Source organism: Equus przewalskii, chromosome 16 (genome assembly GCF_037783145.1).
Source record: "Equus przewalskii isolate Varuska chromosome 16, EquPr2, whole genome shotgun sequence".
In the NCBI taxonomy this organism is placed as follows: domain Eukaryota; kingdom Metazoa; phylum Chordata; class Mammalia; order Perissodactyla; family Equidae; genus Equus; species Equus przewalskii.
Window position 1 is genome coordinate 62134733 of NC_091846.1, and position 27552 is coordinate 62162284.

General features: G+C 36.6%; 1 protein-coding gene across 6 annotated transcripts in view; it reads left to right on the forward strand.

The window, feature by feature from the left end:
* Window positions 1-27552, forward strand: part of GPC5 (glypican 5) — a 1274636-nt gene that overhangs the window by 278951 nt on the left and 968133 nt on the right. For all 6 annotated transcript variants that reach the window (XR_011528200.1, XM_070579052.1, XM_070579056.1 and 3 more), the window contains exon 5: window positions 10791-10916. Coding sequence is in view for 5 of the 6 variants with exons in the window: in XM_070579052.1 (XP_070435153.1) it covers window positions 10791-10916 (126 nt within the window). In the remaining variant the exon portion in view is untranslated. The remainder of the gene's footprint in view (window positions 1-10790; window positions 10917-27552) is intronic.

A 27552-nucleotide genomic window follows, 5' to 3' on the forward strand; every position in this document is an offset into this window, starting at 1 on the left:
ATACAGTAACTGAAAATGCAAGTGAGAACAATTTGTACCAGGCATATATTGTCCATCAGGCAGATAAGTTCATGGGTGGAGGTAACCAGGAATGTCTGATTGAAACCATAAAATGAAAAAAAGAAAACAAGGAATGAGGAGGAGAAGCCTAATGTTCTGCTAACGCTGAGAGAGGAAAATACTGTTCAGAGTATGTTTTCTTGTCTTCTAAGTCATGGAGTTTATAGTTAAAATTTTAGCAACCATAGAAAATATCTTACTGCAAAGGTAACATTCAAGATTTGACCTAAAATGCTGAATCTCAAAAATCTAGGTATTACGTTTCTTTGTGTGAATGACCTATAATAGAATCATTAGATTTGCAAATATTCCATTTGGCTAAACCTTCTTGTTGGTCTTGACCCAGTCATGTCCTAGACATTCTTTTCTATTGGAAAACCAATAGCATGCTTCCTGAAACTAGTAGAACTGAACAAATAATTGCATATCTTTTATTAAAATGAACAAAAAGTTATGAGTTAGGAGAAATTGTATCACATCTCTTTTGGGATGGATGCTCAATTTCCTTAATACTATATGACGTCTAAATTTTGGACACTTGGTCCTGTGTTTATTTTTATAAATGAGTTAAAGTCTTTGTTTAAAGTTCTTTTTAATGGAGAACAGAGTCAGTGCTTTTTAAGGTACACTTTTACAATGTGGGAAAATGAGATGAGAGCTAGTTTTGAAAACCTAGTGTTGACATCAGGTTTAAATCAGTCTTTTTTGGAGGAGGATGCTTTCAGAAAGGGTGATTTTTGCTGGGACATAAATGATAATGTGTTGAGTTTGGAAGCTTATTAAAAAGTGAGCAATAGGGGCATCTATTCTAATTGTATAGATAGCTATGAACATCCAGCTCAGGGCTAATATAAAACCACCACCAGAGACTGTTAAAAGTGCTACGCCTGTCGAAAAGAATCCTCTGCCAAGGGAATCTAAGGATATTAGCATGTTTCCAGTGCTTCTTTCCATTTCTCCTTCCCATTGCTTTTGCTGGTGCTTCCCAACCTGCCACCCATCTTAACCCCTTCAGCTTTGTTGAGAAAGCACAGTAAATCTTCTAAGGAAGGGAAGTCATGTCACATGAACAAGAAGACTTCCTACGAGGAGGAAAGAACCTGGAATCATTTAGTTAGGAAAAAACAAATCCTTCTCTTTGAGAATGGTGCCAACGCTTAGGTCACTGCACGTTCTATAACGAGCAGTGGGTTCAGGTGGGGTTCAGAAAGCAGACCTTATGAGTTACTTTTTTTTAAAAAAATAGTTTTTTTCTCTTTAATCCCAAATGAGTGCAGCGTGCTTGGAACACATTTACATTTGTGATAAATTTCTTTGGTGCCATTTATCACATTGCCTCTTAGTGTTATATCCACCTCTCCTCCCATCTCTCCACGCATTGCAGTCTATAGAAAGAGGCCAAGAAACAGATTTTAATTCTTCCTATAGCCAAGCTAACTGTATAAATTTAATTATTTTCAAGCATTTACAACATGAACTGTTATTGGTGCAGAATAGACATCTAAATATTTTTTCTATTCTAAAGATATATAAAAATCTTTTATCAAATAGAATGTCTTAGTTGAGAATAAAGTAAAATGATTAAATATAGATTCAGAATAGCAAGAGAAAATAATTCTTATCTAGAAACATGTAATTATATATTTCCTTGGCTGAGCAGGAGACTGACATTTTAAATGTCTACTGTTTGACAACTGTGGTCAGACATCTCTACGGGGTTGAGGCTGCTCATTAGTGCCACATTAACCTTAGCTTTGCCTCAGGCCATTAACTAGCAAACTGCACATTTGACCTTTGTTCTACAGATATTTTCAAACAGTGTGCGAGGCACTGCTTTTAATTTGGGTTCTGTATTATGTGTGGACTGACTTTAGGGGTAAAAAAAGAAAATCAATACATGTCATTAAATAAAGAAACGTGTGGTCTGAAACATTCCACAGAGAAAAGTTCCATTTGAAAATAATATTCTTCTCCATTACTTTTCCAGATAATTAGCTTTGGTCAAAATTAGAAAGAATCTCTTTTATATTGTGTTCAATGGAAAAGAAAAGAGGAAGTGCAATATGTGACAGTTTATAAACGTTTTAAAATTGAAACAAATTCCCACTAGATGAAGACATAAGATTGAGAGGTATGCCTTTTGAACATAGCTCTCTTTCCAGCAACATCTAATGAAATGAAATGCAAAATCTAAAGTAGATTAGAGCCATATGCTTAAGTGAAAACAGCTCCTTAGAAGATCAGCAAAGTTTGCAACACATGGTTGCCACCTTTCAAACCATACATATGAGGAACGTGTTGGCCTTATAAATTAAAATGTAAATTAGCTTTGTTGAATATTTTGATAGAGTATGCTAGTATTGCTATATCCAGGTTATGGAATATTATACAGCTATATAAAAATAAGTAAGACTTACATTTATTAACCTGAACAGTGTTCATGATATATTGTCAAATGAGAAAAGCCAATTGCACGTATGTGTATAGCTTGGTCCCAGTTTTGTAAAACCATTCATCTCTATGTCTTTCTTTATCTCTATCTATCTGTCTGTCTGTCTGTTTTGGGTTACTTGTTAGTGTGCACATAGAGGGAGCTGAAGAAAGCACACCAGGCTGTTAGCGTTGGTTACCTCAGGAGGGTGGGAGGGAAACACTATGGAGGGACAGATATTAACTTACTCTTCATATGCCTTTTAACTATTTTACTAGTCACAAAAAGATATGTTACTTTTATCATTAAAAATGATTAAAGTCAATTATGATGGTACAGCCAATCAGAAAGTCACTCAATTTTACAGTAGTAACTGGGCATTCCTATGCCAACCAAACCAGAAACGATAACTTCAGGGTGAATTGCGTTTCCTTTCATATTTTTTTTTTACCACGTGACACATCAGGAGATCTTTCTGGCACTGCTGGCCTCCAGGGCATGGGAAGCAATGAAGCTATAACTATGCTGGTCCATGTTTCTCCCTCGCCTTCAGTAAGCTCAGGACAAACAAGGCTGCGAGCTGTGAATGAGCAATTGTGCTACAGCATTTTTCCTCTTTCCTCTGCTAGCACAGTGTACAAAGCTGTTCATTAGCCAGTGATCAGAATTTACCCCACTCCCTGCTTTCCCCCAGACCTTTCGGATTCAAAGAAATATATTGATAAATCCTGTCTAAACACATTGCATTCTAAATGCAGATTTTGGCAGGAGGAAGTGTTTTCTAGTCTAACAATCTACCAGTAAGTGTGTTCTGTTAAAAATGTGATACTTTATGTAAAAATCTAAAAAACAGATGGAAATATGCTTTATATATTCATTCAACTTTGATTTATCAAATATGCAGTATCAGCCTGACATTACTCAGCGATGGCATTTTAAAATTACTTACTTAAATAAAGATGTCAAGGTCTGCATTGACTAAATAACTAACTTGGTCACTTTTCAGAAGTCCCTTCACTTCTCTGTTTTCACTTTCCTTAGTTATAAAAGAAGAGGGTTGGATGAAATCACTGGTTTCAACTCTGGCTGCACATTAGGATCCTGTAAGAGGCCTTCAGCAAAGCCCAGATGCTTGGGTCCTACTCCAGACCAATAAATCTGACTTTCAGAGGGAGAAATGTAGGCATACAATTTAAATGTTTCCTTGGTGGTGATAAAGTGCAGTTAGGACAGAGAGCTGCTGGAACAGATGATATCTAAGACTCTTTCTAACTCTGTTTTTATAACACAGTATATCTGTGGTGTATTAATTATGATATCTATCTTTATAGCAGTATGACTAAATATTAATGTGTCTCTTCATATTAATTTCAGCATCACATATATATGGAAGCTATCTTGAGCCTGTTTCGTAGAGTCTGGCACAGCTTGCAGTTCTGCCCTTTAGATTTCTTCCAGTTTTTAATGCAACACACCAGGAGGGTCTCTCTGATATTTCTCCACAGTCTAAGAATGGATCCCCTAATTTAAAGTTTCCCAAGGCAACTTTGCTGTTTGAAGACTTCGATTATCATTATCATTTTAAAAAATGAATTTCTTATAGCAACTTATAATTCTGGAAGCTGTTAAAAACTATCACCATATCTGGGGCCAATTCAACAAGAGTTTGCTGAGTGCTTGTTGGGTACCACACTGTGATCCAAACCCTGGCATTATAAAGAAGCCCTGGCTCTTTAGAGAATACACCCTCTAATCAGAGAGACCCAGTTACAGAGGGATTATGATGCCCTATAGCAGGGCTATAAAACAGAGCTGACGAGTGCTGTATGAGAAACAAGGATGACCCCACAAGCTGCACAGGTTGGTCAGGCAAGGAGTCAGAGGAACTGAGGCTGAAGCGGGGTTTTGAAGGATGGGGAGAAGGTTGTGAGAGTGAAGTAGGTGGAGAGGCAAGGATATCATTTGTTAGATTGTTGCAAGCCCAAATGAGAAATTATAAATTTTTATATGGCTCTGACATATAGGCCTTGACTAAATCTTCTGACAAAGAATGTTTTCTTGTTTTTTAAAAATATGTTCAAACTTTTATTCTTAATAATTATATTTGATTTCTGTATTCTAGAGATGTCTCAAGACCAAGATGTTCAACCAACATATGAAACACAGCCCCTCAAGGATAATTAACTGGAACCTCTAACATCTCCTTGCATTTATTATGCTCCTAATATTAGGAGCTGAAAATATTCTCATAACTACAGAAAAATAATTGTATAGATATAGTCACCCTCCCAGGAACTTAAATTTTGAACCTTCTGTAGAATACAATATTTTATTCATTAAGACGTTTCATGTATAACTGGAAAGGAGGCATGGTATGTAGTAGGCTGAGCACCAAGCTGGGAACCGAAGTATGGATTCTTGTAGTAGGACCGACATTAATTGGCTCCGTGGCAGTAGATAAATCTTTTTGACCTCACCATGGCTACTAGTGCTTTAACGCCTTCATTTCCCACGAGTTCAATTATTTTTTTTCTGTATCCAACATAAATCCCCTGAACCTTCAATGCAACCACTTTTGGCAACACTACTCTTAACTCCTGTGACCTAAAAACTGTAAACACAGAATACAGAGTTCCAAAGTAGGATCTCCCCCCAAATTTCTATCTTCACAAACCAAACATTGTCTGAACATTACATGAAATTTCTTCCATTATTTAGTCTCAGAGAAGTTTCTCCAAAGCTAACCACTCTGTTTTCAGTAATCCTTCCTCTCTCTTCTTTCCAGAATTTGTGATCCATCCGTTGTTAATTTGCTTTTCCTATCTTTGTATCAATTAAGAAAGACTAAATTATGATATGGTAGCAAACAACCCCAACTACTGTTAGTTTAGGACCAAAAAAATTGTACTTTTGTTTACCATCTATGCCCATTTCAGGCCAGCGGGGGGCACTGCTCAAGTTGCCCTGGCTTTAAGCCTCAGAACCACAGAGCAGCCTCCATGTGAAACACTGCCTGTCATCAGGGGAGAGGGAAACAGAAGCTGGCAAAACGTCTTTGGTTCTTAAAGTTTAAGCCTGGAGGGAACATAGAGCACTTCTGCATACATTTACTAGAGTCCAGAGCAAGGCACATACCAAAGCTAACTCAAAGGGGCTTTGTGCCCAGGAGGTAGAGAACTGGGATACTTGGGAACAAGCTAATGACAACATGCCCTTGTTATCTCTTTCCCTTTCAGACACAAATATTTGCAAATCTCTCCTGTGTTCAAACAAATATACGCACAAACAAAACTACCTTAATTTTCCTTTTGGGGATTCTCCACTTCTGGTTTCTCACCCTCTTTTTAATACTCAAGATACTGCAAATCTGAAGTCTGTTACTCTGTTTCAAATGCTTTACTTGTTGTATTAGGTGGCTGGGGCTGCCACAGCAAAATACCACAGACGGGTGGCTTAAATAACAGAAATCAGTTTTCTTGCAGTTTTGGTGGCTAGACGTTCCAGATCAAGGTGTTGGCAGGTTTCGTTTCTCTCCTTGAGTTGCAGATGGCCACCTTCTCCCTGGACCTGACACGGTCTCTTCTCTGTGTATATGCAGCCGTAGCATCTTTTCCTTTTCTTATTAGGACACCAGTTAAATTGGATTGGAACCTACCAATATGACCTCATTTGAGCCTAATTACCTCTTTAGAGGACCCATCTCCAAATACGTTATATCGAGGGATAGGTTTCAACATATGAATTTTAGGTGACACAATTCAGTCCATAATAATTATGGTCACTACATATAAAGGACATTTTCAGTATTTTCGTTAACCTCTCATAATGGCGTTTTATACTGTAGAGAATCTCTCTAACTTCAAATTCCCTTATTCTTTAGTATTTGTAGCACTTAACTTTGAAGTTTTTCTTTCTTTGCTCTTTCTGCTTCTGAGTCCCTTTGGATTTTCTTAGGTCATATTATTTGCCTGAGAGATTTCATCCATATTCATGACTCCAGTCACCACTTCTGTAGATGATGAATCTGACATCACGTGTCCAGTCCACTGATTCCAAGGTTACATATCCAAAGCAAACTCCCAAGGTATTTATGGCTCTTGTACCAGTAGCTTCAGCATCATCTGAGTGCTTCTTTGAAATGTAGAATCTTGGGCCCTACCCCAGAACCAGTGAATCCAAATCTGCATCTTGGCAAGATCCCCAGATGATGTTACACATATTAAGTTTGAAAGTAGTGTTCTACTTGATTTCCCTTTCTGCATGTTTCAGAGAAATCTCAAACTGAACATGTTGAGAATGGAATTAATTATTAATTAATTAGTTTTATTCATTTAATTAATCTGATAACTATTTATTGAATCTGCTATATGCCTTCACCACTGCTTTAAGATCTATAGTGGTGAACAAAATAAACCAAAATAATCCCTGCCTGCCTGAATCTTTTATTCTAGAGTGAGAGATAGATCAGAAACAATTAAACATAATAAATAAGCACACTGTATGCTAGAATAGAAAGTGATATGTGCCTTGGAAAGATGACAATATTGAGCAGGGTAAGGGCAATCCTAAGTATAGTGTGGGACGGTGAGAAGATGGTATTTCCCTTCCTTTATTTCTTAACTCAGTGAATAATGCAATCATCCCCTCAGTCACCTCAGAGGAAAAAAAAAGACAATTAGAAGTTATCCTAAAACTTTTGCTTTACCTGTCAATTCCACCTTCCCAGTGTCTTTCAAATCTATCACTTTTTGTGATGCTCACCGGCAGGTTTTTTCTTTTCACATCCTTATATTTTCTCTCCCTGAATCTTGGGTGTAGCCTCCTAAGTGACTTCACTGCCTTCTGTCTATTTCCACAATACCTATGTGATGATGACATCACTTGCTGGAAAACGTCTAATGGCTCCCACTGCCTTCTGAAGAAAACTGAAACATCTTATCATGATCAGTAAGGGTGATTATAATCAGGCCTCTTCCTACCTTTTAACCATCATTCCCATAAGCATGCTCCCCACAAGCCAAAACTAAACTGCATATGAATCTTTGAACACACAATATTCTCTTTCCTCTTTATCTTTGCTTATTCTGGTTTTTTGTTGTTATTATTGCTTGCTTGCTTGTTTGGTTTTTTTTGCATGGAACACTGAATTGTTACCTTGTTTTGTAAATATTTCCTGATTCCTTCTCTGTCCTCAAAATGGTACTGTTAACATTGTATTAGTATTGTGGATTTTCACCAGAATGTGTATTCTTAGAAGGTGGGGATTGTCTTGTTTAGCTGTGAATCCCTGGTGCCAACACAGAGCTTGGTACTCAGTGGTGTTTAGTTCTTTGTGATGAAGAAGCGATAGCTGCTGGTTCATAGAATGAGTGGAAATCTTATAGGATACAATCCTTTCAGAGAGGATGCATGCAAAAGCATGGAAGTATATTGGGAAATAGCAAATATCTCACTTTTGTGGAGCCCAAAGTGTGGTTTGGGTTGCTGCTGAAATTGGGCTGAGAGAGTGCCTTATATGCCTTTCCAAGAAGTTCAGATCTCATGCTGTAGAGAATAGAGAGCCATTGATGGCTTTAAATAAGTGAGTGACATAACCTGTGGATATTATCAGATTTGAATTTTAAAAGGTGGCTCTCATGGAGGATGGAAGGTGATTGCTAAGAAAAGAAAGCGGAGGTGTGTCATCCTAGAGCAATATTTCCAGAGAGAGGTGATAAGGTTGAGCAAAGGCAATGGCAGGAGCACTGGGAAAGGGGATTGGAAAAGAAAGATGTAAAGCTTTCCGTGTTATGATCTATGAGTTGTGAAGGGAGAAATGAAATGAGGGCATCATTCTCCAAGGTTAGAGTAGGAGGCGGGGGCCCATCAAAAAAATCTATCCAGTTTTACAGCATCAATTTGGAGGTCTCAACATTCTAGCCATTTGTGCCAGGTCCCTTCATTCTAGAAGATTCTTTGATTCCAAACAAGTGGTCATTTACAGGGAGTAGAATTCAGGACAGGAGTCACTCAGCTTTCTGTTTATTAAGCCCCACCTCTCTAGGCAAGAACCAGTCAGCTTCATCAGTTATGTTTTAGTAGCTGTAACATGAGAATTGGTATTTGTTCATGCATTCCAGTTAGTAGGGATATAGCCATCAGGGAGGGACTTATTTCCTAGTAGAGGAAACTGACTTAAAGTATAAATAAGTAGTCACTGTGCTAGCAAGAAAGTAAAGCATGCTTTATTTTTTATTGAGCCTAGGTTAGAGGTGAATCAGATTTAGGCTTCCTGCTGTGATTTCGTTATCACTGGTCTGGTGAAGCTTTGCTAAAAATTTGATTAAATACTCACCAACACTTGCCGTGGGAACTTTTGATCTCCTCTATGGTTTCAGATGTTACATATTTGAAAATTACATTTATCCTTCTGACAGATTAGTGGTTATTTACAACTCCAGCAATTTCTACAAATAGTTCTTTGAAAACACATAAGAGAGAGAATTATAAAATTAATACAGTTGAGGGGCTGACCAGGTGACACAGTGGTTGAGTTTGCACACTCTGCTTCAGCAGCCTGGGGTTCATGGGTTTGGATCCTGGGCTCAGACCTACACAACACTCATCAAGCCATGCCGTGACAGTGTCCCACATGCAGAGTAGAGGAAGATTGGCACAGATGTTGGATCAGCAACAGTCTTCCTCAGGCGAGGGTTTGGGGGGAGGATTGGCAGCAGATGTTAGCTCAGGGCCAATCTTCTTCACACACACACAAATTACTACAATTGAGTATCAGTGCTGATGAGGATTATTTTGGGCTGGTTACTTTTAAAAACTGCAGATGGGAAGGAGGCTCTGAGGAATGGAATTTGCTCGCCCTTTGATGAGAGACGTTTGCATTTGTGAAGGAAGTCTCCATCTGTGGGGGTGTCTCCCTCTCTGCAACAGGAGGAAGGGGTGATGACCTTATCTCTAGAAACTCTTGATGGGGAAGCATAGGACATCCTGACTTAATCCGATCTGATTCTTATCTAAAGTTATAGGACCACCCAATAACCAGACGGCACTGATACCATTTTAACAACTTTTTTACATATTCTTCCCTTTGTCTTATAAAGAGATAACTCACATACCTATGCCTTAAATTTAATCCTACCCTCAACCCATGTTTGCAGCAGCTCTTTACTGCCCATGGGTCCTGTCCCCATGCTACTCCATACTATTCTCTAAATAAAAGAGCACTACTGCCAGACCTTGAGAGTCCAAGAAATCTTTCTTTTGACTCCTCGGCTCACTGAGCCTGCATCAAGTGCTATCAAAATCAGATTTAAATTTTTAAATTTTGTTATTCCAGCTATAGTTCAGAGCCACCCCTCCTCATTAATCTCATTTTTTAATAAATTATTTTTAAAGTATCAATGGGAGATGCAATTTTATAACTGGTGCATTTTAACTATTAATCCCATGAATTTCTGAAGTTTGCTTTCCTTCCAGTATTTCCTTCTCCTGTCCCTGCCTCCTAGTCCAGAGAACATCTCTTCTGTATCAGGCTAGTGGCTTTTCATTTCTTTTCCAAAACAGTTATCTATGTAAAAAAATGCAGCACTAAAGTCTTTAGGACTTGGTCTTTTGAAATGCTAAATCTCAAGTTCTTGGGACCTCAAAGACTTAGCTTTAAAACTCAAAAGTCTTGGTTTTCTAAATTAAAAACAAACTTTTCTGTTGAATTTTTCCTTTCCATAATTGAAGGGGAAGTGGTAACAGAAAAAACTTTAGGTAATGTATTAAATATTATTTCTTCCAATAACTTTTATTTTCATGCTTCTGAAATGTGTTGCATATCTGGGTTTTTCATATTTAGCGAAGACATGTTACTTTATGTTCTTAGGCACCAAAGAGAAGAGCCAGATAGGAAAATCAACCAAGTCTACTAAACTTTTAATCAGCAAGCAATCAATTAGCTTGTTATAAGACTCTGACATTTTTGTATGAAAAAGAAAGCGGTTAGTATCACTGTGGTTTAGATGCCAGCAACTAGTGAGGGCTTTTAAGGAAGCTAAATGAAGTTGTGTGTGTGTATGTATACTGTTCACAACTTTTTAAACCTGGAGTTATATAGGATTCATACTCAGCAAAAATTTTTATTCGAAAGAATGAACTTGAATACTAGCTTTTTTCCAAAAACGTAGTTTTTATGTTGATGGTTAGAAAAGTATTAAGAAGTTGCCGTCTAAAGATTATGCATAACAAATTATGCTATTTATGTTAGCATACGTTATGGACTTTTTATTTTAATTGTTTTCTTTGTTTTTCCATTCAGGGAATTTATCAACAGCCTTCGACTGTACAGGACATTCTATGGGGGCCTGGCTGATCAGCTTTGTGTGAATGAATTGGCCGCTGCTGATGGACTGCCCTGCTGGAATGGAGAAGATATAGTAAAAAGGTATTTTATGTGTAGGGGTCTGTGAGAGCATAATGGCTTCTTTATCCTTGCGTTCTTTTACCAGATCATGAATGGATTACTTCCGTTTTAACTTTACCACACAGGTTAGAGTATACATTAATTCCTTCTCTTTAGTTTGTTAAAAATAAATTTGATCCTTTTTGACATTTAAAAAATATGATGGCATTCTGTGGTGTTTTGAAAGTTCTCTGTTCTTTTTTACCTATCTATGACATACCCAACAATCCCATTTTTTCAATCAAGTATGACTTACCTTCTATCAAATCTGTCTTGTTTATCAAATATCTTATTTTGACTTTACAAGTATTAGAAAGTGAGGAAATTTGGTGAAATGTGAATACCTATGCAAAGATTCATTGATATATGGCTATGTATCTCAGCAGTGTTAGCATGTCCATCCTAACAGTTGTCTCCGTGAGAGTGTGTGTATATGTATCTATGTAAGAGTGGGGGCACTTTTGTGTATGTCTGTTTAAGGCATTGTTTATTGTGTTATCAATTATTTTCAAAATCAGGAGTGAAATTTAACTTTCACCTTTTCTTCCCCTAACTTCCTAGAATTTCTTTGACTGTGTCTTCTCCTTTGCTTCCTATAACTGCTTGTACTCTCAAGTAATCTCCTGAGCTTGAGAGAGTCTGAAATTCTCCCTCTGTAATATATAATGGTGGTCAATATAATTGGTTGCAGTTAGTCCTTTGATTTTCCAGTGCTGGTGATTATTATAGAATGTAGGCTTCTGTTGTGTTTGGATTTGAATGTTTTAATGTATTTTATTTTGAGCAAACTGCAACAGGAAAGAAAGAGAATTAAGCTTTCTGACTTACAAACACCTCTATTCCACATGTAGATAAGTGGTTTAGTTACTACAGAGTGATGAATCCATTTAAAATGTCATTTAGCAATTACATTTACTATGATAAACATATACAATAATTAATTTTAATATACATTTATATCATAAAAACAGTTTACATATTTCTGGGTGATCATATTCATTATAGTTAATGGTTACATTCCTGATATATCAAATGATTATTTTGTAGTTAAAATCTAAATATCTCACAGAGATTCTTAGAATTCACCTAAAAAAGTTATTGAAGACGGGAATGGTAATTAAATTTAAATAAAATATTTGGCTGACATGGCTAATGCTCTCTTTTCATTATGCTCCTTGAATGTTGGAATGTGTTTTCTGAATATATCTTTTTAGCCCTTATTGAGAACAGTCATAGTATGCATAGTACTTTGAGTTTTTTTAGTATTCATGTCAATAAGATTTCTGCCACTTAAGTCTAATAATTAAATTCTACTTTGACATACTTTCTCTTTTCATATTGTTCAAACTGGAATTGAACTTTTTGTATATTATTGATGTTTCTTTAAGGACTAATGAGAATCACATGGCAATTAATAAAAGAGTTAGTATATAATATAAATGTATTTAATATGTTATATTCCATTATATGATATCAGTTGCTTCTAGACCTGCAAGAACCTTAGTTTCAATTTGTCCCATTCCTCTATTTGGTCTGGGGCTTGTGTAATAGGAAATAGTGTTGGAGAAATCAATGATTTGGGAAAACTTTTTAGAGAATAGTGTTTTCAACTCAAAGAACATATTTTCTTCTACATAATATATTTTTTAAGACCTTATTCATGGTTTATGAATAAAGAAAGCTCATCTTTAGCAAGAATCCTCTATGGAAAATGTCCACATTTCTGAGAAAGTGAGTGATTCTCATTATTCGAATTTGCTTCCAGCTCACGTCTCCTGTACCGCTCAGCCCCTTGCCTGTCAGCCACTTGCAAGTGCACTGAGCAACTCTGTGCTCCTGTTGAATGACTTCCACTTTGCCCTAATCTTTTCTCCAACTATCCTTCTACCTCCTCACCTTACCTGATATTTTCCCTTCCTTGAGGATAGTTCTTCTGTTTCATCCCTATCTTTTGATCCCCAAACTAATACCACTGCCCTGGGCTCTCCAGGACAGCAGAAAAACCTCACACACTTTGGCTCCTTACCACCATCTCTAGACCGCTTCCAAAATGAACATTTTTCAGCCTTGATATTTTCTAGCAGTGAGCTAAGGTTTCACAAGCATTGTGTCATTTAATTCTCCCAAAGCTTTACTCTTAATGCTCCAGAGTAAGTTGACTGGCTGGGATCTCTTTTCTATTTGATGTTGAGAAAACTCTCAGGTGTACATTGACTTTTTAAAAATGTAACTTATGTTCTAATTTCATTCATGGCTCAACCAAGTCTTGATATAAAGTTGGAAGACTATTTTTTTTTCAATGCAAAGTCAATGCTAAAATCTAAATATCCATCATATCTAGTTGATTGATTATGATATATTCACAATGGAATATTATGGGGCAGTTAAAACTCATATATATTTATATCTGCTAATGTGCAATAATTTCAAATAATTATTCAGTAAAAATAGTTAAAAATGGGAGAGTACATATTTTACCAGCTGATTTGAATAAATAAAAAATAATGGTATTGGTTCTGCACAGACTATTTCTGGACAGTTACATGAAAACTGCTAATATGTTTAAAAAGTACTTTGAGGGGCTTTTGTTTTTTTTTAATTTGAATTGTATTCATTTTTTTACATTTAGCAAAAGCAAATGTTATAGCAATATTAGAATTATTAGCCATTATTGTTTTCTTCTTTTTTACAATTCTTTTTTGAAATAAATGTGCTATTTTTGCATTTAATTTCTATCAATTCAAATTTTCATAGTAATTTTGTGATGTAGTTTTGACATTTTTCCTGGCTATAATTTTTAACTTTAATTTTTATTTTCCTTTTTCCCATTATCTATCTGGAAAGCCACTTCATCTCCCATCTTTCTTTTTATTCCTGACCTTGTTGTATTCAATTATATTTTATTTATCTTTTTTTTTTTTTTTTAACACCTGGCTTAGCTTCCTAATGTTATGGATTACTTTTGAAAAACAATCAGGTTTCAGGATTGTTCTGAATTTCATTAATGTAACAACTAATGGCTTTTCCTATGTTGCTTGTGCAAAAGCCGTATTGTTCAATACTGAACTGCTGAATTTATCTAAGGAGGCTTCGATATAAAGTCTTGATGAATGTTACAATCTTGAATTAATAGCTACTTTCTCCTTGATAAAAACATGAAATGTAAGCAGTAATCTGTGTGTGAAATCCCTAAGATCCTCATATAAGATATTCATTTGAGAGGCCTTCAGTTAGTTGAGGTTAATCCCATCAAATTTTGAGGAAATGAATATCAAGTGAATGTGTACCACATTTGGAGATGATAGAGTTTTTTCTTTTTTTATCGTGTGTTATAATACTCATTAAGTTCATTCTAGAGAAATTTTGCCAAACATCTCAATAGGATAAATTGGTGCCAAAGTTTGAATCTATCATTCATTATAAGAGGGAAGTGATTATTCTGGCCAGAATTCTTCTCCTGAAGGCATTTTTTTTAGGAGATGATTGATAAGATTATTTATATGCACAGACATGCTGCCTTGAAGAATAGGAGAACCATACAGACCTCTTCAATTTTATGACAGTCCCATAAAACTGGGTGAAACCACCTTTGTGCTCATCAAAAGAAGTGGAATTCCTTTGTGATTGTAGATGAAAATCTCAAATATATGTAGTATATAAGGAGAGTTTAAATCACAAAACAAAATCTATTTTAATTCAAATGATTTTAAAGACTGCACGCATACCGTATACTCTACGGCAACACTGAGGTCAATAGTTCAAACAGTTTCTGATTTGAGGTGAAAATGTATTACAGAAATCCATGTAGTCTCAGTCTCTTAAAGTCCCTCTTATCTACCCCTCCTGTCTCCTCATCATGAAACAAAATTTTTCTCTGAAAGTCAAGGCAGTCCCTACTCTGTTCTCAGTTCTCTCTGGTTACAAATTGATTGTTTGATGATTTGCATTCATCTTTCTGAATATTGCAGTTCAGGTGACAGCTACTTAATTACCAGGGCTTCCTTTTCCCTTTTGATTAATAGACAGGTAATCCAGTAATTCTCCTTCACTATCCAGAAATTTATGATTGCCAGAACGACTCTTAAACCAGTCAATAGCTGTTAAGTATCCTAGTAAAATAATAAACCACGTGATTTCTACCTCATTTTGATTTAGCTGGCGTTCCTGAATGCTTCGTTTGTAATCCATTCTTGTCTAACTCTTATGATAAGTTGCCCTTCTCAACATATCAAAATTGACTTTTTTAATCAGATAAAATATAAAACCTTAGAAATCTCTGAGATTTTATCCTTATCTATTATCAGTTATCCTTTCCATTCAGACAATGACATTTTTCCTGGCTTAACTTTAATTTTTAAAAAATTTTTTTTTTTCTAAAGATTGGCACCTGAGATAACAACTGTTGCCAATCTTCTTCTTTTTTTTTTCCTCTGCTTTTTCTCCCCAATCCCCCCGGTACGTGGTTGCGTATTTTAGTTGCAGGTCCTTCTAGTTGTGCATGTAGGATGCCGCCTCAGCATGGCCTGATGAGCGGTGCCATGTCTGCTCCCAGGATGTGAACCAGTGAAACCCTGGGCCACCGAAGTGGAGCCCCCAAACTTAACCACTCGGCCATGGGGCCGGCCCTTAATTCTTTTTAAAATTTTTAACTTGACCTTTTTTTCTTTTATCCATTACCTATCTGGAAAGCCACTTCATCTTTGATCTTTTTCTTCTTGACCTTGCTGCATTCAATTGTATTTTATGTATCATTAACACCTGGCCTAGGTTCCAAACATTATGGACTGCATTTCAAAAACAATCAGATCTCAAGATTGTTCTGAATTTCATTAATGTAACAACGAGTTGCCTTTCCTATGTTGCTTGTGCAAAGGTTCTTCATGACTTGAACACCAGTCTGTTTTCCATTTCTTTTTTTTCTTGCAATTTCCACCTATTCAATCAAGTTTCTAATATTGTTGAACTATACTTTCGTAATAATCATCATTGTTCTTATATCTATGGCCTATCTCACTTGGTGCAGAATTGGAGATTGCTTAAAAGGTGTGATTAGGAGACCTCATCATAGCGATCTACCGTAGACCTTGAAATTCCCACTATTAACAGAATCATTTTCAACTAAATTTTGTTCTCCATGCAAGTGTATATACAGCTTTGCCAAACTTCCTCTTTCGTTTTGAGTCTTAGTGGAATGAATCCCCTCATTTGTGTTTTATTGTAACTTCTAAATCCACCATGACACCTATGAAACTTTTTGCATTTATATATCATACATCTTTTTTCTTGTATACTGTAATTTCTTTTATATAACAGAGTTCCTGTATTATTTGAGAGGCTAAGAATGATTAATATCATTGAACACCTATGAGTAATTTTTTAAAGATAGCAGGACTGTGAGGAAAAGGAATTTTTATAAGCATTAGTGAGAATTAAGAGATTTAGGGTTTGGCAATAACACTTTGGTGGGCAATATGTGGGTCCAAAACAAAATTGCATGCCTGAAAGATGAGAAGGAGATGAATCATAAAAGTTTCTACCTATGGCTGACTCTGGAAGCTGACTTTTTTTTCTGACCTAACCTTAAGATCATGCGTGTCTCACTGTGTGCACTTCTATAGATATTTTTGTGGAACTAGAGTCTAAAGAATCCTAAGAAGCTCATGTGTTCTGGGTTCTTATTAATATGTCTTCTTATTCGAGACATATTAGGTGTGATGTCTATCACAGATGAAGCACGTGGGTTGGGGGTGGATAAAAAGTGCCAAGGCCTGCCCAAGATCAAAAGTCTGAATTTACGATCTTAAGTAAGGGAGAAACTTCTGATCTTTTGTGACAGAAATAAAATGTGTGGTTTTAGATATATTATAAGGGACTTTCAAGTTCATCAAATCATAGAACACACGTTCTAGGTCCAATGGGACAAGTAAAGAGATGGCTGATGTATCAGGTTTGGAATGAACGTAAAATTTGCAGAGTTCTTGGCTGTATACTCTCTTTTTCTGCCTTAGTGCAGTACATTTGCTTGGCAGATAATTTTTGTTTAAATGGTAGCTCCTGAAGTAGCTATCCCAAAGTTAGGTTCTATAGAAAATAATAAAGTAGACGGTTGCAAAGGGATGCACATTTTATTAACTTTGCTCCAAGTCCTGACATTCCTAATTGGTGTTAAATTCTAGGAAAAGATCCATCCTTCTCAGGTCAATACAAACATTTTGGTCTTTTGAAAAAGTGCTCCCTTCATTTGGCAGTTATTGCATGGTATCTCATCTGCTGAACTGAGAAATTTCTTCTTAGTCTTTCTTCGTTGGCTTTCTGTCTTAGTAGTCAATGTCTCTTGTTAAGCATGTAATCATTACATTCAGACAGCTAGACTCAGAAAGGTGAAAGTAGAAACTGTTTCAGTAAACCCACTCAGATGCTGTTTTTACTTTGTCACTAGAATGAAATCATGGCCAATTATCAAAACTTTTTTGGTCACTGTTAGTGTCTGAAGGATCTTTTATTATCATTAGTCCCACAAACAGTCTAAGTTCAGTAATCACATTCAGTCCCATAAAAAGTCTAAATTCAGTAGTGAAAAGGTCTAGTCCAACTTAATATTGAGAACTCTGAACTTTACCTAAAGTGGTTGTTTCACCCCTTCCCCAGGTACCGCTTCAGTCTAGGAGGCAGCTATAGTGGGAGGTGCTACATGTGAACAGCTTCAGGTCCATGTGCCAACCTTGTATTCTCCTTGTCTTCCAACCAGTGTTTCTGACTCCCCCATGTTTGGAGTTGGAGGGATGATGGAGCACAAGTGAGAAAGAAGGGGTAAGAGAAAGGGGTGCCCCTTTTGAGTGATAATTTTGATTCTCTCATTAATGCTTCCTAGCTTGGTGGATATTAAAAGTTGATGTTCTAGGGTTTTTGTGTCCTCAAGACAATGCCTCTCCTCATACTTCTCCATCTGATGGTAAACTTCTGGCTTCCTTCTGCTGAGATCTTCTAGTAGGGTCCTTTTCTTCTGCATAGTCCACTCTAGATAACAGACACTTTGCTTTTCTCTCCTGCTTTTGGTGGAAGTACAGCCTATGCCCAGTGCAGCCGCTACTCTTTACTCTGCTGCTAGGCAGGCAACTTCTGCTACAAGCATGGGCTGCCTTCCATTTTCTTTCTTTCTTTTTTTTTTTTGTTTGAGGAAGATTAGCCCTGAGCTAACTACTGCCAGTCCTCCTCTTTTTGCTGAGGAAGCCTGGCCCTGAGCTAACATCTGTGCCCATCTTCCTCTACTTTATATGTGGACGCCTACCACAGCATGGTGTGTCAAGTGGTTCCAAGTCTGCACCCAGGATCCGAATCCGCGAACCCGGGCCGCCAAGAAGCGGAACGTGTGAACTTAACCGCTGCGCCACCAAGCCAGCCCCTGCCTTCTATTTTCTTAAGCATGGATCAACCACCAATCCTTTCAATCCTTCAAACTCCAAGCATCTCTCAAAGCCTCTCTCATTTAGGATGAATGAATGGCGGAACGTCACAGCAGTCCAAGTTTCTCCAAAGAAATTCTCTTCTGTAGCTTCTTTGACCTCACTTCTTTCATACAATTAAAGTGGATGTCAAGACAGGGGACTCAAAACCAGCTTTTAGCTCTCTGCTTTTCATGTCTAGCACCTCAGTTTGGAATGCCATCCATTGACTTGTTCTCAGCTGAAACAGAAACAGAAAAAGTGCTATTTTAGCATCCGCTAGCAAGTATTTGGAAGTGGTGGGTAGAAGACAGAAAACTACAGTCCATGTTCAAGATACTGCAATAGACCTTGAATCGGATACAAAGGTAAGTAAACATTGTCCTCACCGTTGCGGGACTTAGAATCTAAAAATGGGTGGAAAATATGTTCACAATGCATACAGAGCAAAACGGATGCTGTGGAATAAGAGAGACACAAAAAAATCCAACAGTCTTCAAATAAGGGGGAAATCTCATTTGTTTGAAGGAATTATTTAAAATAACTTCTCTGAAATATTTATGGATGAAATAAGATGATGTCCGGATTTACTTTAAAATAATTCCGTGAATAGGGGAAGAGGGTCATACTATATATAAAACAAGGTTTCCTATGTGGATAATCATGGAAGCTGTGTTATGGGTACAGGGGTATTTGTTCTCTATATTTGTATCTATGTGTGAAATTCTATAATGAAACATAATAAATACAAAAGTATAGTAAGGCAGAATAAAAATAATGTTACCAGGTGTCTCCTCTGTCACACACACTGTTCTAGACACTGGGGATACAGTGACGGACAAGACAGACGTGAGCCACCTCTCATGCAGATTAGGATATAGAGGAGATGAACACTGAACAAATAATTACAAGTGTGAATAGTTTGCGAAATCTTTAAGGTTGGATGGAATTTTAGCAGACTTGGAAGCAAGAAGCAGAGTGGGAGCAAATGCATTCTTGAATAAAATGCTCCAAGTTTGGTGGCCTGTTAACTGCATTATCTTCATTTCTGTGTAACCTTTCAGATCATCTTTTCTCCTCCTCAACACTCCTTCACTTGAGCTTCGTGGGCGTGTCCTGATGAAGTATTAAGCTTTCCCTTGTTCATTATATTCCAGCTGTTCATTCAGAGAGCCAGCAAAGCCCAGCCATTACGAGCATAGGCTCAGGAGCCAGGCTACCAAGGTTCTCAGTAAAGATTAGCTACTTACTAGGGATGTGAATTCAGGCACATCCATGAAGCTCTAACTGTATCAGTTTCCTTATCTGTAAAATGTGGCTGATAATAATACCCACCTCATATATGAGAACTAAATAAATTATTCACATAAACAATTTAGAACAGTAGCTATCACATGGTAAACATTCAACTGTTAAATCTTCTTATTGTTAAACAATGTATGCTCATTTGCTTCAGTAGGAATGAAACCCTATTGTACTGAGCTACTCTCTTCATTGGATGGGTTCTCTCAGGGATTAGAAGTTTTCTGTTTGGAAAACAAAGACATATGTGAACGTTAGCTTATGAGTCAGTAAAAATTAATATTAGGGATTTTGTTTTAGGAGTAGATTATAGTCCCTTATTAATATTTTAAATGATTATTTCATTGAGGCTAGAAGTAGAGAAAATATCTCTTAATAGGTAGTTTATCAAACACTCCAAATGCAGAGAATTATGGTCTGTCTTATTCCCATGCAACACATCAGTTTTCTCAAGAGAGAACTAAAAGTTAAGATACAAAGAATAGCACTAAAACGATAAAGGAAAAATGTTTTACTCCCAAGCAGTAGTTTGGGAGTAGTCAATCACTGGCTATAGTGTCTTAGAGTTGATCATAATGGACTATCAGTTGACTGGAAATAAATCTCTGAAGCCGTGCTAAATTTCCATACATCATACAGCAGATTGTTTTGGTGACATGACAATTTTAAGGCTGCTACACTTATCCTCATTTCTCTCCATCCATTGAATTCCCAGAGGAAATCTGTGCTATAGACAGAATCCCTCGAAAAAAATGAGGCTGAACATCAGCCATCACAGTGTGTCTAACTACTTAGTTTCTTGCCAAAATAACACAGTGCACGTAAACTATTTTTAACTTATTTGCTTCCATCAGAGATTGTGTGCAGAGGAAGATAAAATAAACGGGAGAAAGATAAAAGTTCACTGGAGTGGAAACCTAAAGAACCTTTTCCCATATGTTTGGCACAGAAGTTGTTAGCTCTTTGGGGGTAAGAGTTCATTACAGTTCTGTAGACTTGTGACTTCCAGATTGTGTAATTGCAAAGCAACAGCTATAAGGGCTCCAGGATGCTTATTCTTACTTTAGCCAGAGCAGTTCCTTATTTATCCTTCATTTTCACATTGAGCTTACACGGGAAAAACTGTTGCCTTTTCAGTAAAATAGGTGTAAGTTTGCTAAACTCTAAAGATGGCACGTATTTTTCTTAGTCTGGTTCCGTTATTTCCATATCATAGCATATAAATTTATCAGTGAATGATTTCTTATATTTTAAAATAAAATGCTATAAGAGAGATGAAAGAAGTCACTTATTCATAATACTTTCTTCTTCAAGTAGACTCCAGTATAGCCTCATGTATTTTGTAAGAACAGCTCATCAGTTATCAGTATATTTTATTGCCCAACCGTCAAAATCCTATTTTCTGATGCATTTTTCAGAAAAAATAAATAAACTTTGTTGGATATTGTTGAAATGGGTTTTCAAAATCTGATTTTAAATTACTTGCACGTTAATGAATGTAATATTTGAAGTATATTTACCTTTCTGTTTTGACTTGCATGATTAATATAATTATATATTTCATTGTTCTGAAGATTTCATTTTCCCAGAACTATGATAAAATGAGAAAATGTTTTAATTTCTCTTGGTTTGTTTTCCTGGGGATATAGATGAATTCAAATTATTCTTCTTTTGAGTATTTGTTCATATAATCTACTTTCAAAGTTCTATCTTTAATCAGTTTTATATGTAATGGCAGCCACAATGAGTTCAAGTTATAAATCTTTGAGGTGTTGAATAAGAAACCCGAGTCTTAGAATCGTGAAGGAAATGAATCTCAAGTTTGGAAAATAGCCTAAAAGTCAGTTTATCCTATACAGTACAAAGCTCTAAACAATGGTTGGCAGAAGGGGAAATACAAATAAGAAAATTTTGCTCTCTATACACTTCAGTAGAGTACTTAAAACTTGTATGTCTAGGGGCCAGCCCCATGGCCTAGTGGTTAAGTTCGCGTGCCTCGCTTTGGTGGCCCAGGGTTTTGCTGGTTCAGATCCTGGGTGCAGACATGGCACTGCTCATCAAGCCATGCTGAGGCAGTGTCCCACATGCCACACCAAGAAAGACCCACAACTGAAATATGCAACTAAGTACTGGGGGGATTGGGGGAGAAAAAATAGAAAAAAAAGAAGATTGGCAACACTTGCTATCTCAGGTGCCAATCTTTAAAAAAAAATGTATGTCTGTATTATAATCAGAAAAACAGTATTTCCATTTTAAGAAATGCCTTATAATTCTTGCGTTCCCTCTACCAACCTCAGCCAACTGGCACTGAATTGGGGCAGAGTTGGACACTTCTTTGTGCGCTTTTGTGTAGTTCTGACAGCAAAAAAGCACTCCTTCCTAATAAACTGAAGACTCTTTGCTAGTTGGCGCGACATTAATATATGATGTAAACACTTTCATATAAGTTTTATATAAATTAAATATGAAATGACAATTAATTATGGATATGGATGAAATATTGGTCCTTTTTTGATTATTCTAGACAGAATCTAGGCATTTTTTTTGTATATTGGATCAGTAAATCAACAATGTTTTAGAGTAATATATTTAAATTATTTTGTATCAAACAAAATTAATATCTTCTTTTAGAGAGTGTGGGTTATTTAAATATAAGAAGTATTGTAAAGTAGTAAATAGTGTATGGTGCTATTGGTTTGGAATTGAGTCATTGCCATCTAACATGAAGTCATTTTCAAATTGGGATACATGTTTCTCCAGAGGTAAGTAATGATGCTCTGTGGTGTAGAAAGAGCCATAGCATAAACATGAAATTTGCAGTGAGAGGGCTTTCTATGTGATGGGCATTTAATAATGTATTAGGTGTATTGGTTGGGCTTCTCCAGAGAAACAGAAACAATAGTATCTATCATCTGTCTACTATCTATCTATCTATCTATCTGTCTGTCTATCTATCATCTATCTAGAGAGATTTTCAGGAATTGGTTCATGTAATTGAGGGGCTGGCATATCTGAGATCTGCAGGGCAAGCTGGCAGGCTGGAAATTCCAGCAGGAGTCACCATCACGGGTCTTGAGTCCAAGGCAGTCTGGAGGAAGAATTCTCTCCTCTTCTGGGAACCTTGGTCTTTTCTTTTAAGGCCTTCAACTGATTGGATGAGGCTTATCCTCATCATGGAGATAATCTGCTTTACTCAAAGTCTACTGTTCTAAACGTTAATCACATCTAAAGAATACGTTCACAGCAATATCTAAACTAGTGTTTGACAAAACTACTGAGTACCATAGCCTAGCACAGAAAATTAACCATCACAAGTAGTGTTCCCGGTGATGAGTGAGAAGAGTTTGTGCTTTCATGGAGTTGATGTTCTAGAGATGGCACGATGGAGGAGCTTGTGTTAGACTATGTCTCTCCGGAGAAACCACATTTGAGCTGAAAATGTGGGACAGGCTGATTTTTCCTAGTAGAGAGAATATCATGTCTCATGACTGAGGCACAGAAGGAAAATCAGCGTGTGGGGAGCAGAATGATGCGAGCGATGTGGGAGGATTGTCTGGACTGAGACTGTAGATGGGGCAAGTGGCAGATCACAGAGGTCAGGGAAGAAGTTTGGCTTTTATTCTAGGTGCTTTGAGAAGTCATTGGAGATATCAAGCAAAGGCTGATAGGATCTGGATGCTTCATGGAGAGTAATTTTGAATATAAAGTTGAGTGCAAACAGACAGAACCTTCCGTTTCATATTGGCCAATCTCTGTGAGCTGTGTGTGAGAGAAAATGAGGAAGAGAAAGAAATAGCACATGCACCTCTCAAGAATAAAAAATTGTCCACAGTGAATGCAAATCTGTCACATTTATATTATCTGGGAAATTTCAGCCTTGTTTGCGGAACAATACACATTATAAGGAAACTATGAGTACATAACAACATGAGGATAAAAGAGGAACAACATGCGTCACAGAGGGACATTTTTCTCCCTGAATGAAGTGCTCCCTCAAATGAATTGGAAAAACTCTAAAAATCTAATAGAAAACTAGCAAGGACATGAATAGATAGATCACTGAAACTTAGCAGGGGCTTTTAAACATATGAAAAAATGCCCTCAAGCATGCAAGTTGTTAAGAGGTTTCCAACACAAATTAAATCAAATAAATGCAAATTAAGTGAAAAATTATTTTTTCACTTATTATTTCTGATAAAGATTACTAAATCTGATAATCCATGGCATTGACCAAGGTGTGGAGAAAAGGTATTCAATACTATTTCAATAGGAAGGGCAATTATTTCTATGTCTTTGAAGGGCATTTGGACCACTCACATCAATATTTCAAGTGCATATGACTTTGGAATAGCTGTTCCACATGTAGGAATTCATCCTCAGATATACTAACACATGTAAATTAAAGAGCATGCATTGCATATAGTTTATGGTAGCATAAGGTAGGGATAACCGAAAGGCCTGTTAATAGGGAAATAATTAATGGTTATGGTATATTAAAAAAAGAGAACATAATTTAGATTTTTAAAAAGAAAGATGTAGTCATACAGGTAGAGATATGGAGACAGCTATACAAGAAGAGGACTGGAGGATATGTAGAGGAAGAAGAAATGATTGCTTTTAATTCTATATGCTTTTACAATTTATTTACCATGTGCTTTCAGTCCTTTTCCAAAAAAACAAAAAGAAAATAAAATTATTCCTGCAAATGTTGCAGGAAAATCACCATCTATTTTTCTGAAATACAGAAAGATATCTCGCTTGGGAACAATATCTTGAAATGTCCATGCATTTCAAATAAAATACTAGCAGATTGTCAAATAAAATAAAAGCAACTCAAAAGTCCTGAAATATTTTGTCAACGTAAAGTTTAGAATTATCTGAGAAATGAATTGCATAAGACAGAGAGAATGTGGTAACTGCTGCAGTGAATGTCAAACTGATGGTTTGGAGATCAAAGTCGGGTGGGGACTGACTAAGAGTCCTGAGCACTGCTCTTCTGCCCAGTGAGTAGACCCCACACCCAACCTGGTCCTCACATTTCACACCCCGGAGAAGGAGGTGTGCTCTAGACTGACCGCTTGTTTCTCCCCAAAATTCGTATGTTGAAAACTAGCCTCCAATGAGATGGTATTAGGAAGTAAAATCGCCACCTTTGGGAGGTGCTTAGGCCCTACCCTCATGAGCGACATTAGCGCCCTTATAAAAGAGCCCAGAGAGCTCCCTCACCCCTTCCCCTACGTGGAACACAGTGAAATAATGACCGCTGATGAACCAGGACTTGAGCTCTCACTAGTCACTGAATCCACTGGCAACTTCATCGTGGAGTTCCCATCCTCTGGAACTGTGAGAAATACATGTTGTTTATAGCCACCCAGTTTATGGTATTTCTGTTATAGCAGGCCAAATGGATGATGATAGGGTGAATGAGGAAAGAACTTCTTCATTGGTAGTGAAGGCTGTGCTTGCCTGTTTGGTTATTTTATTACAGTCCTGTAGTTCCATACCAAAGCAAATAATTGTATCCATGGGTGATTTATTATATTTTAAATTAAAATGCAAGAGAGATGTGGCATAATTTTCATACTGGAAATTCACGTATAGAGAGCATGTGAGTGGTGTGATAAAAAATTAAGTTAATCCCAGATATTGAAAAGGCATGTGCTTACATTTGTCAATTGGCTGGAAATCATAACTTTTTTTCTAAGTTTCTTCATACAGAACCACACAATCAGAAATGCTGTTGGCCAATGCTTAGTTGATTATACATCTGCTTTGCTTTTCTGAAATTTATATATTGGTTTGCCTTATTTTTATTTTCATCTAAGCACTCTACTTTTCCCTTGAAAATGTTTTTTTAAAAAATTTCATCTAATTAATTAGTCAAGAAAAAGACTTTTTTTGTGTGTTCCATAACTCATTAGTGAGGAAGAAAGGTGTTTCTTTAAGAGAAATACTAATCATATTATATAAAGATCTCACCTTTAAGAAGATGAAGGAAAACATAGTTAAGGAGAAATGCAATATGACATTCCGTGAAGGCAACAATGGAAGAACTTATACCCTTCAGATAATCTTTTTTATTTCCCAAAGGTTTTGTGCAGTTGTGGTTCCCAAATTCTTAGGCCCCCATGCTAGACCTCTACTGAATCAGAAACCCTCAGTGTGGGGCCCAGGAATCTGTGCCCTCCAGATGATTCCGATCCACTCAAGTGTGAGAACCACTGCTATAGGACATCACAATTATCTTTTGAGGAACTGTCATTTTTTCCAAAAGTTTAAACTTTTTAAAGAATTAGAAAATAGCCTGTTTCCCTGATAAAGAAGTTTAAATTTCATGATATGATAAATTCTATTGTACAAATGATGTGATTCTTGTTTGGATAAAGATCTTAGAGCAGACTTGATAGCTAATAGAATCCCATTTTGATATACAGAGCACTTTCTACATAATGAATTTTCCATATCAGGTGGCTGAAGCCTTTACACAGCCGGAATTTTAAGTATTGCATGTTTCTGGAAGAAAAGCATTGATCACATCCTCCTTGGATGTTTAGAATCACCGATGGAAATTAATTATTTAAGCCACATTTGGATCTGCAGCAATGCTCAGAAGGTGAGGTGTTTTAAAATCACTTCTGTTTCATACAAATATGCAAAATACAATATAGAGTTTTCCATAACAGTGGCTATCTTGGGATTTCTAAATATTGACCATAATAGACTACTGAGTAACTGAAAATAAATAAGGTAAATATCAGTCATACTTGTTCTTAGAATAGCATTTCCCAAAAAAAAATCCAGAAGTGAAATTCATGGGTTATTAATGATAATATTTCACTTAAAAGAAATGTTAGGAATGAAATATTGTCTCTAAACAAGGTTTAATATTTATATATAGTTTTTAGTGTATGTAGTTTGGGTAAAGATTTCTGTTTAGAATATGTTTTAAATATCACCTGGTTCTATAATTTTTAAATATGCTTTGGCTAAAAGTCCCATGCCTAGTTCAGACCCTCATATCAAGCTATTTGTAGGTTGTAAAAGCTTCAGGACTGGGCAGCTAATTGGGAATTTATTTATGCAAGTCAGCTTCTCTTTGGGACTCTATCCAAGTCAACATAGCAAGCCTCGAGAGGCATACACAAACCTGATCCATTAGCGTGTAGATCGACATAAATTACCATGCTTTTTAATGTGTGTCTTTGGGGAACTATTCACCACAAACTTTATTATTATTTTTATTATTTACTTATCTTAAAAAAAATTTAATGCTGTTCCTGGGAAAACACATGGTTGTTTTGGGATGCCTAATTAGCAGTTTCCTGTTCATTTTACTTGCAAATGTATTGCTTTCCTCTCTAGAAGTTTTATAACAGCCCAGATGACAAATTGTTCAGCTTCATGAAGATTTCACCAACTAAACCAACTGTTTAGTTTTTAATTCAAAAGAAACTGAAGAGCAACTCACAGGTGGTGCAACATGGAGAGAAATCACACCTGTTCAGAGGGTTCTTACTGAAAGAACGTGAAAGTCAAGAATCACTGTCTCTTGTCTAACTTGATGAAGCAGGTGATTTCAAACTGCATGCAAATGAGTCCAAATAACTTGAGATCTTGAACAGCGTAAGCTCCTTCAAAAGAAATTCTCTATTTAAGATAAACCAACAAACACATAGGTAAGAAGAGCGGATTGGTGGTTACCAGAGGGGAAAGGAGTAGGGGGAGGGCAAAAGGAGTAAGAGGGCACATGTGTAGGGTGATGGATGGCAACTAGACTTTTGGTGGTGAACACGATGCAGTCTATACAGAAGCCCAAATATGATGATGCACACCTGAAATTTATACAATGTTATAAACCAATGTGACCTCAATAA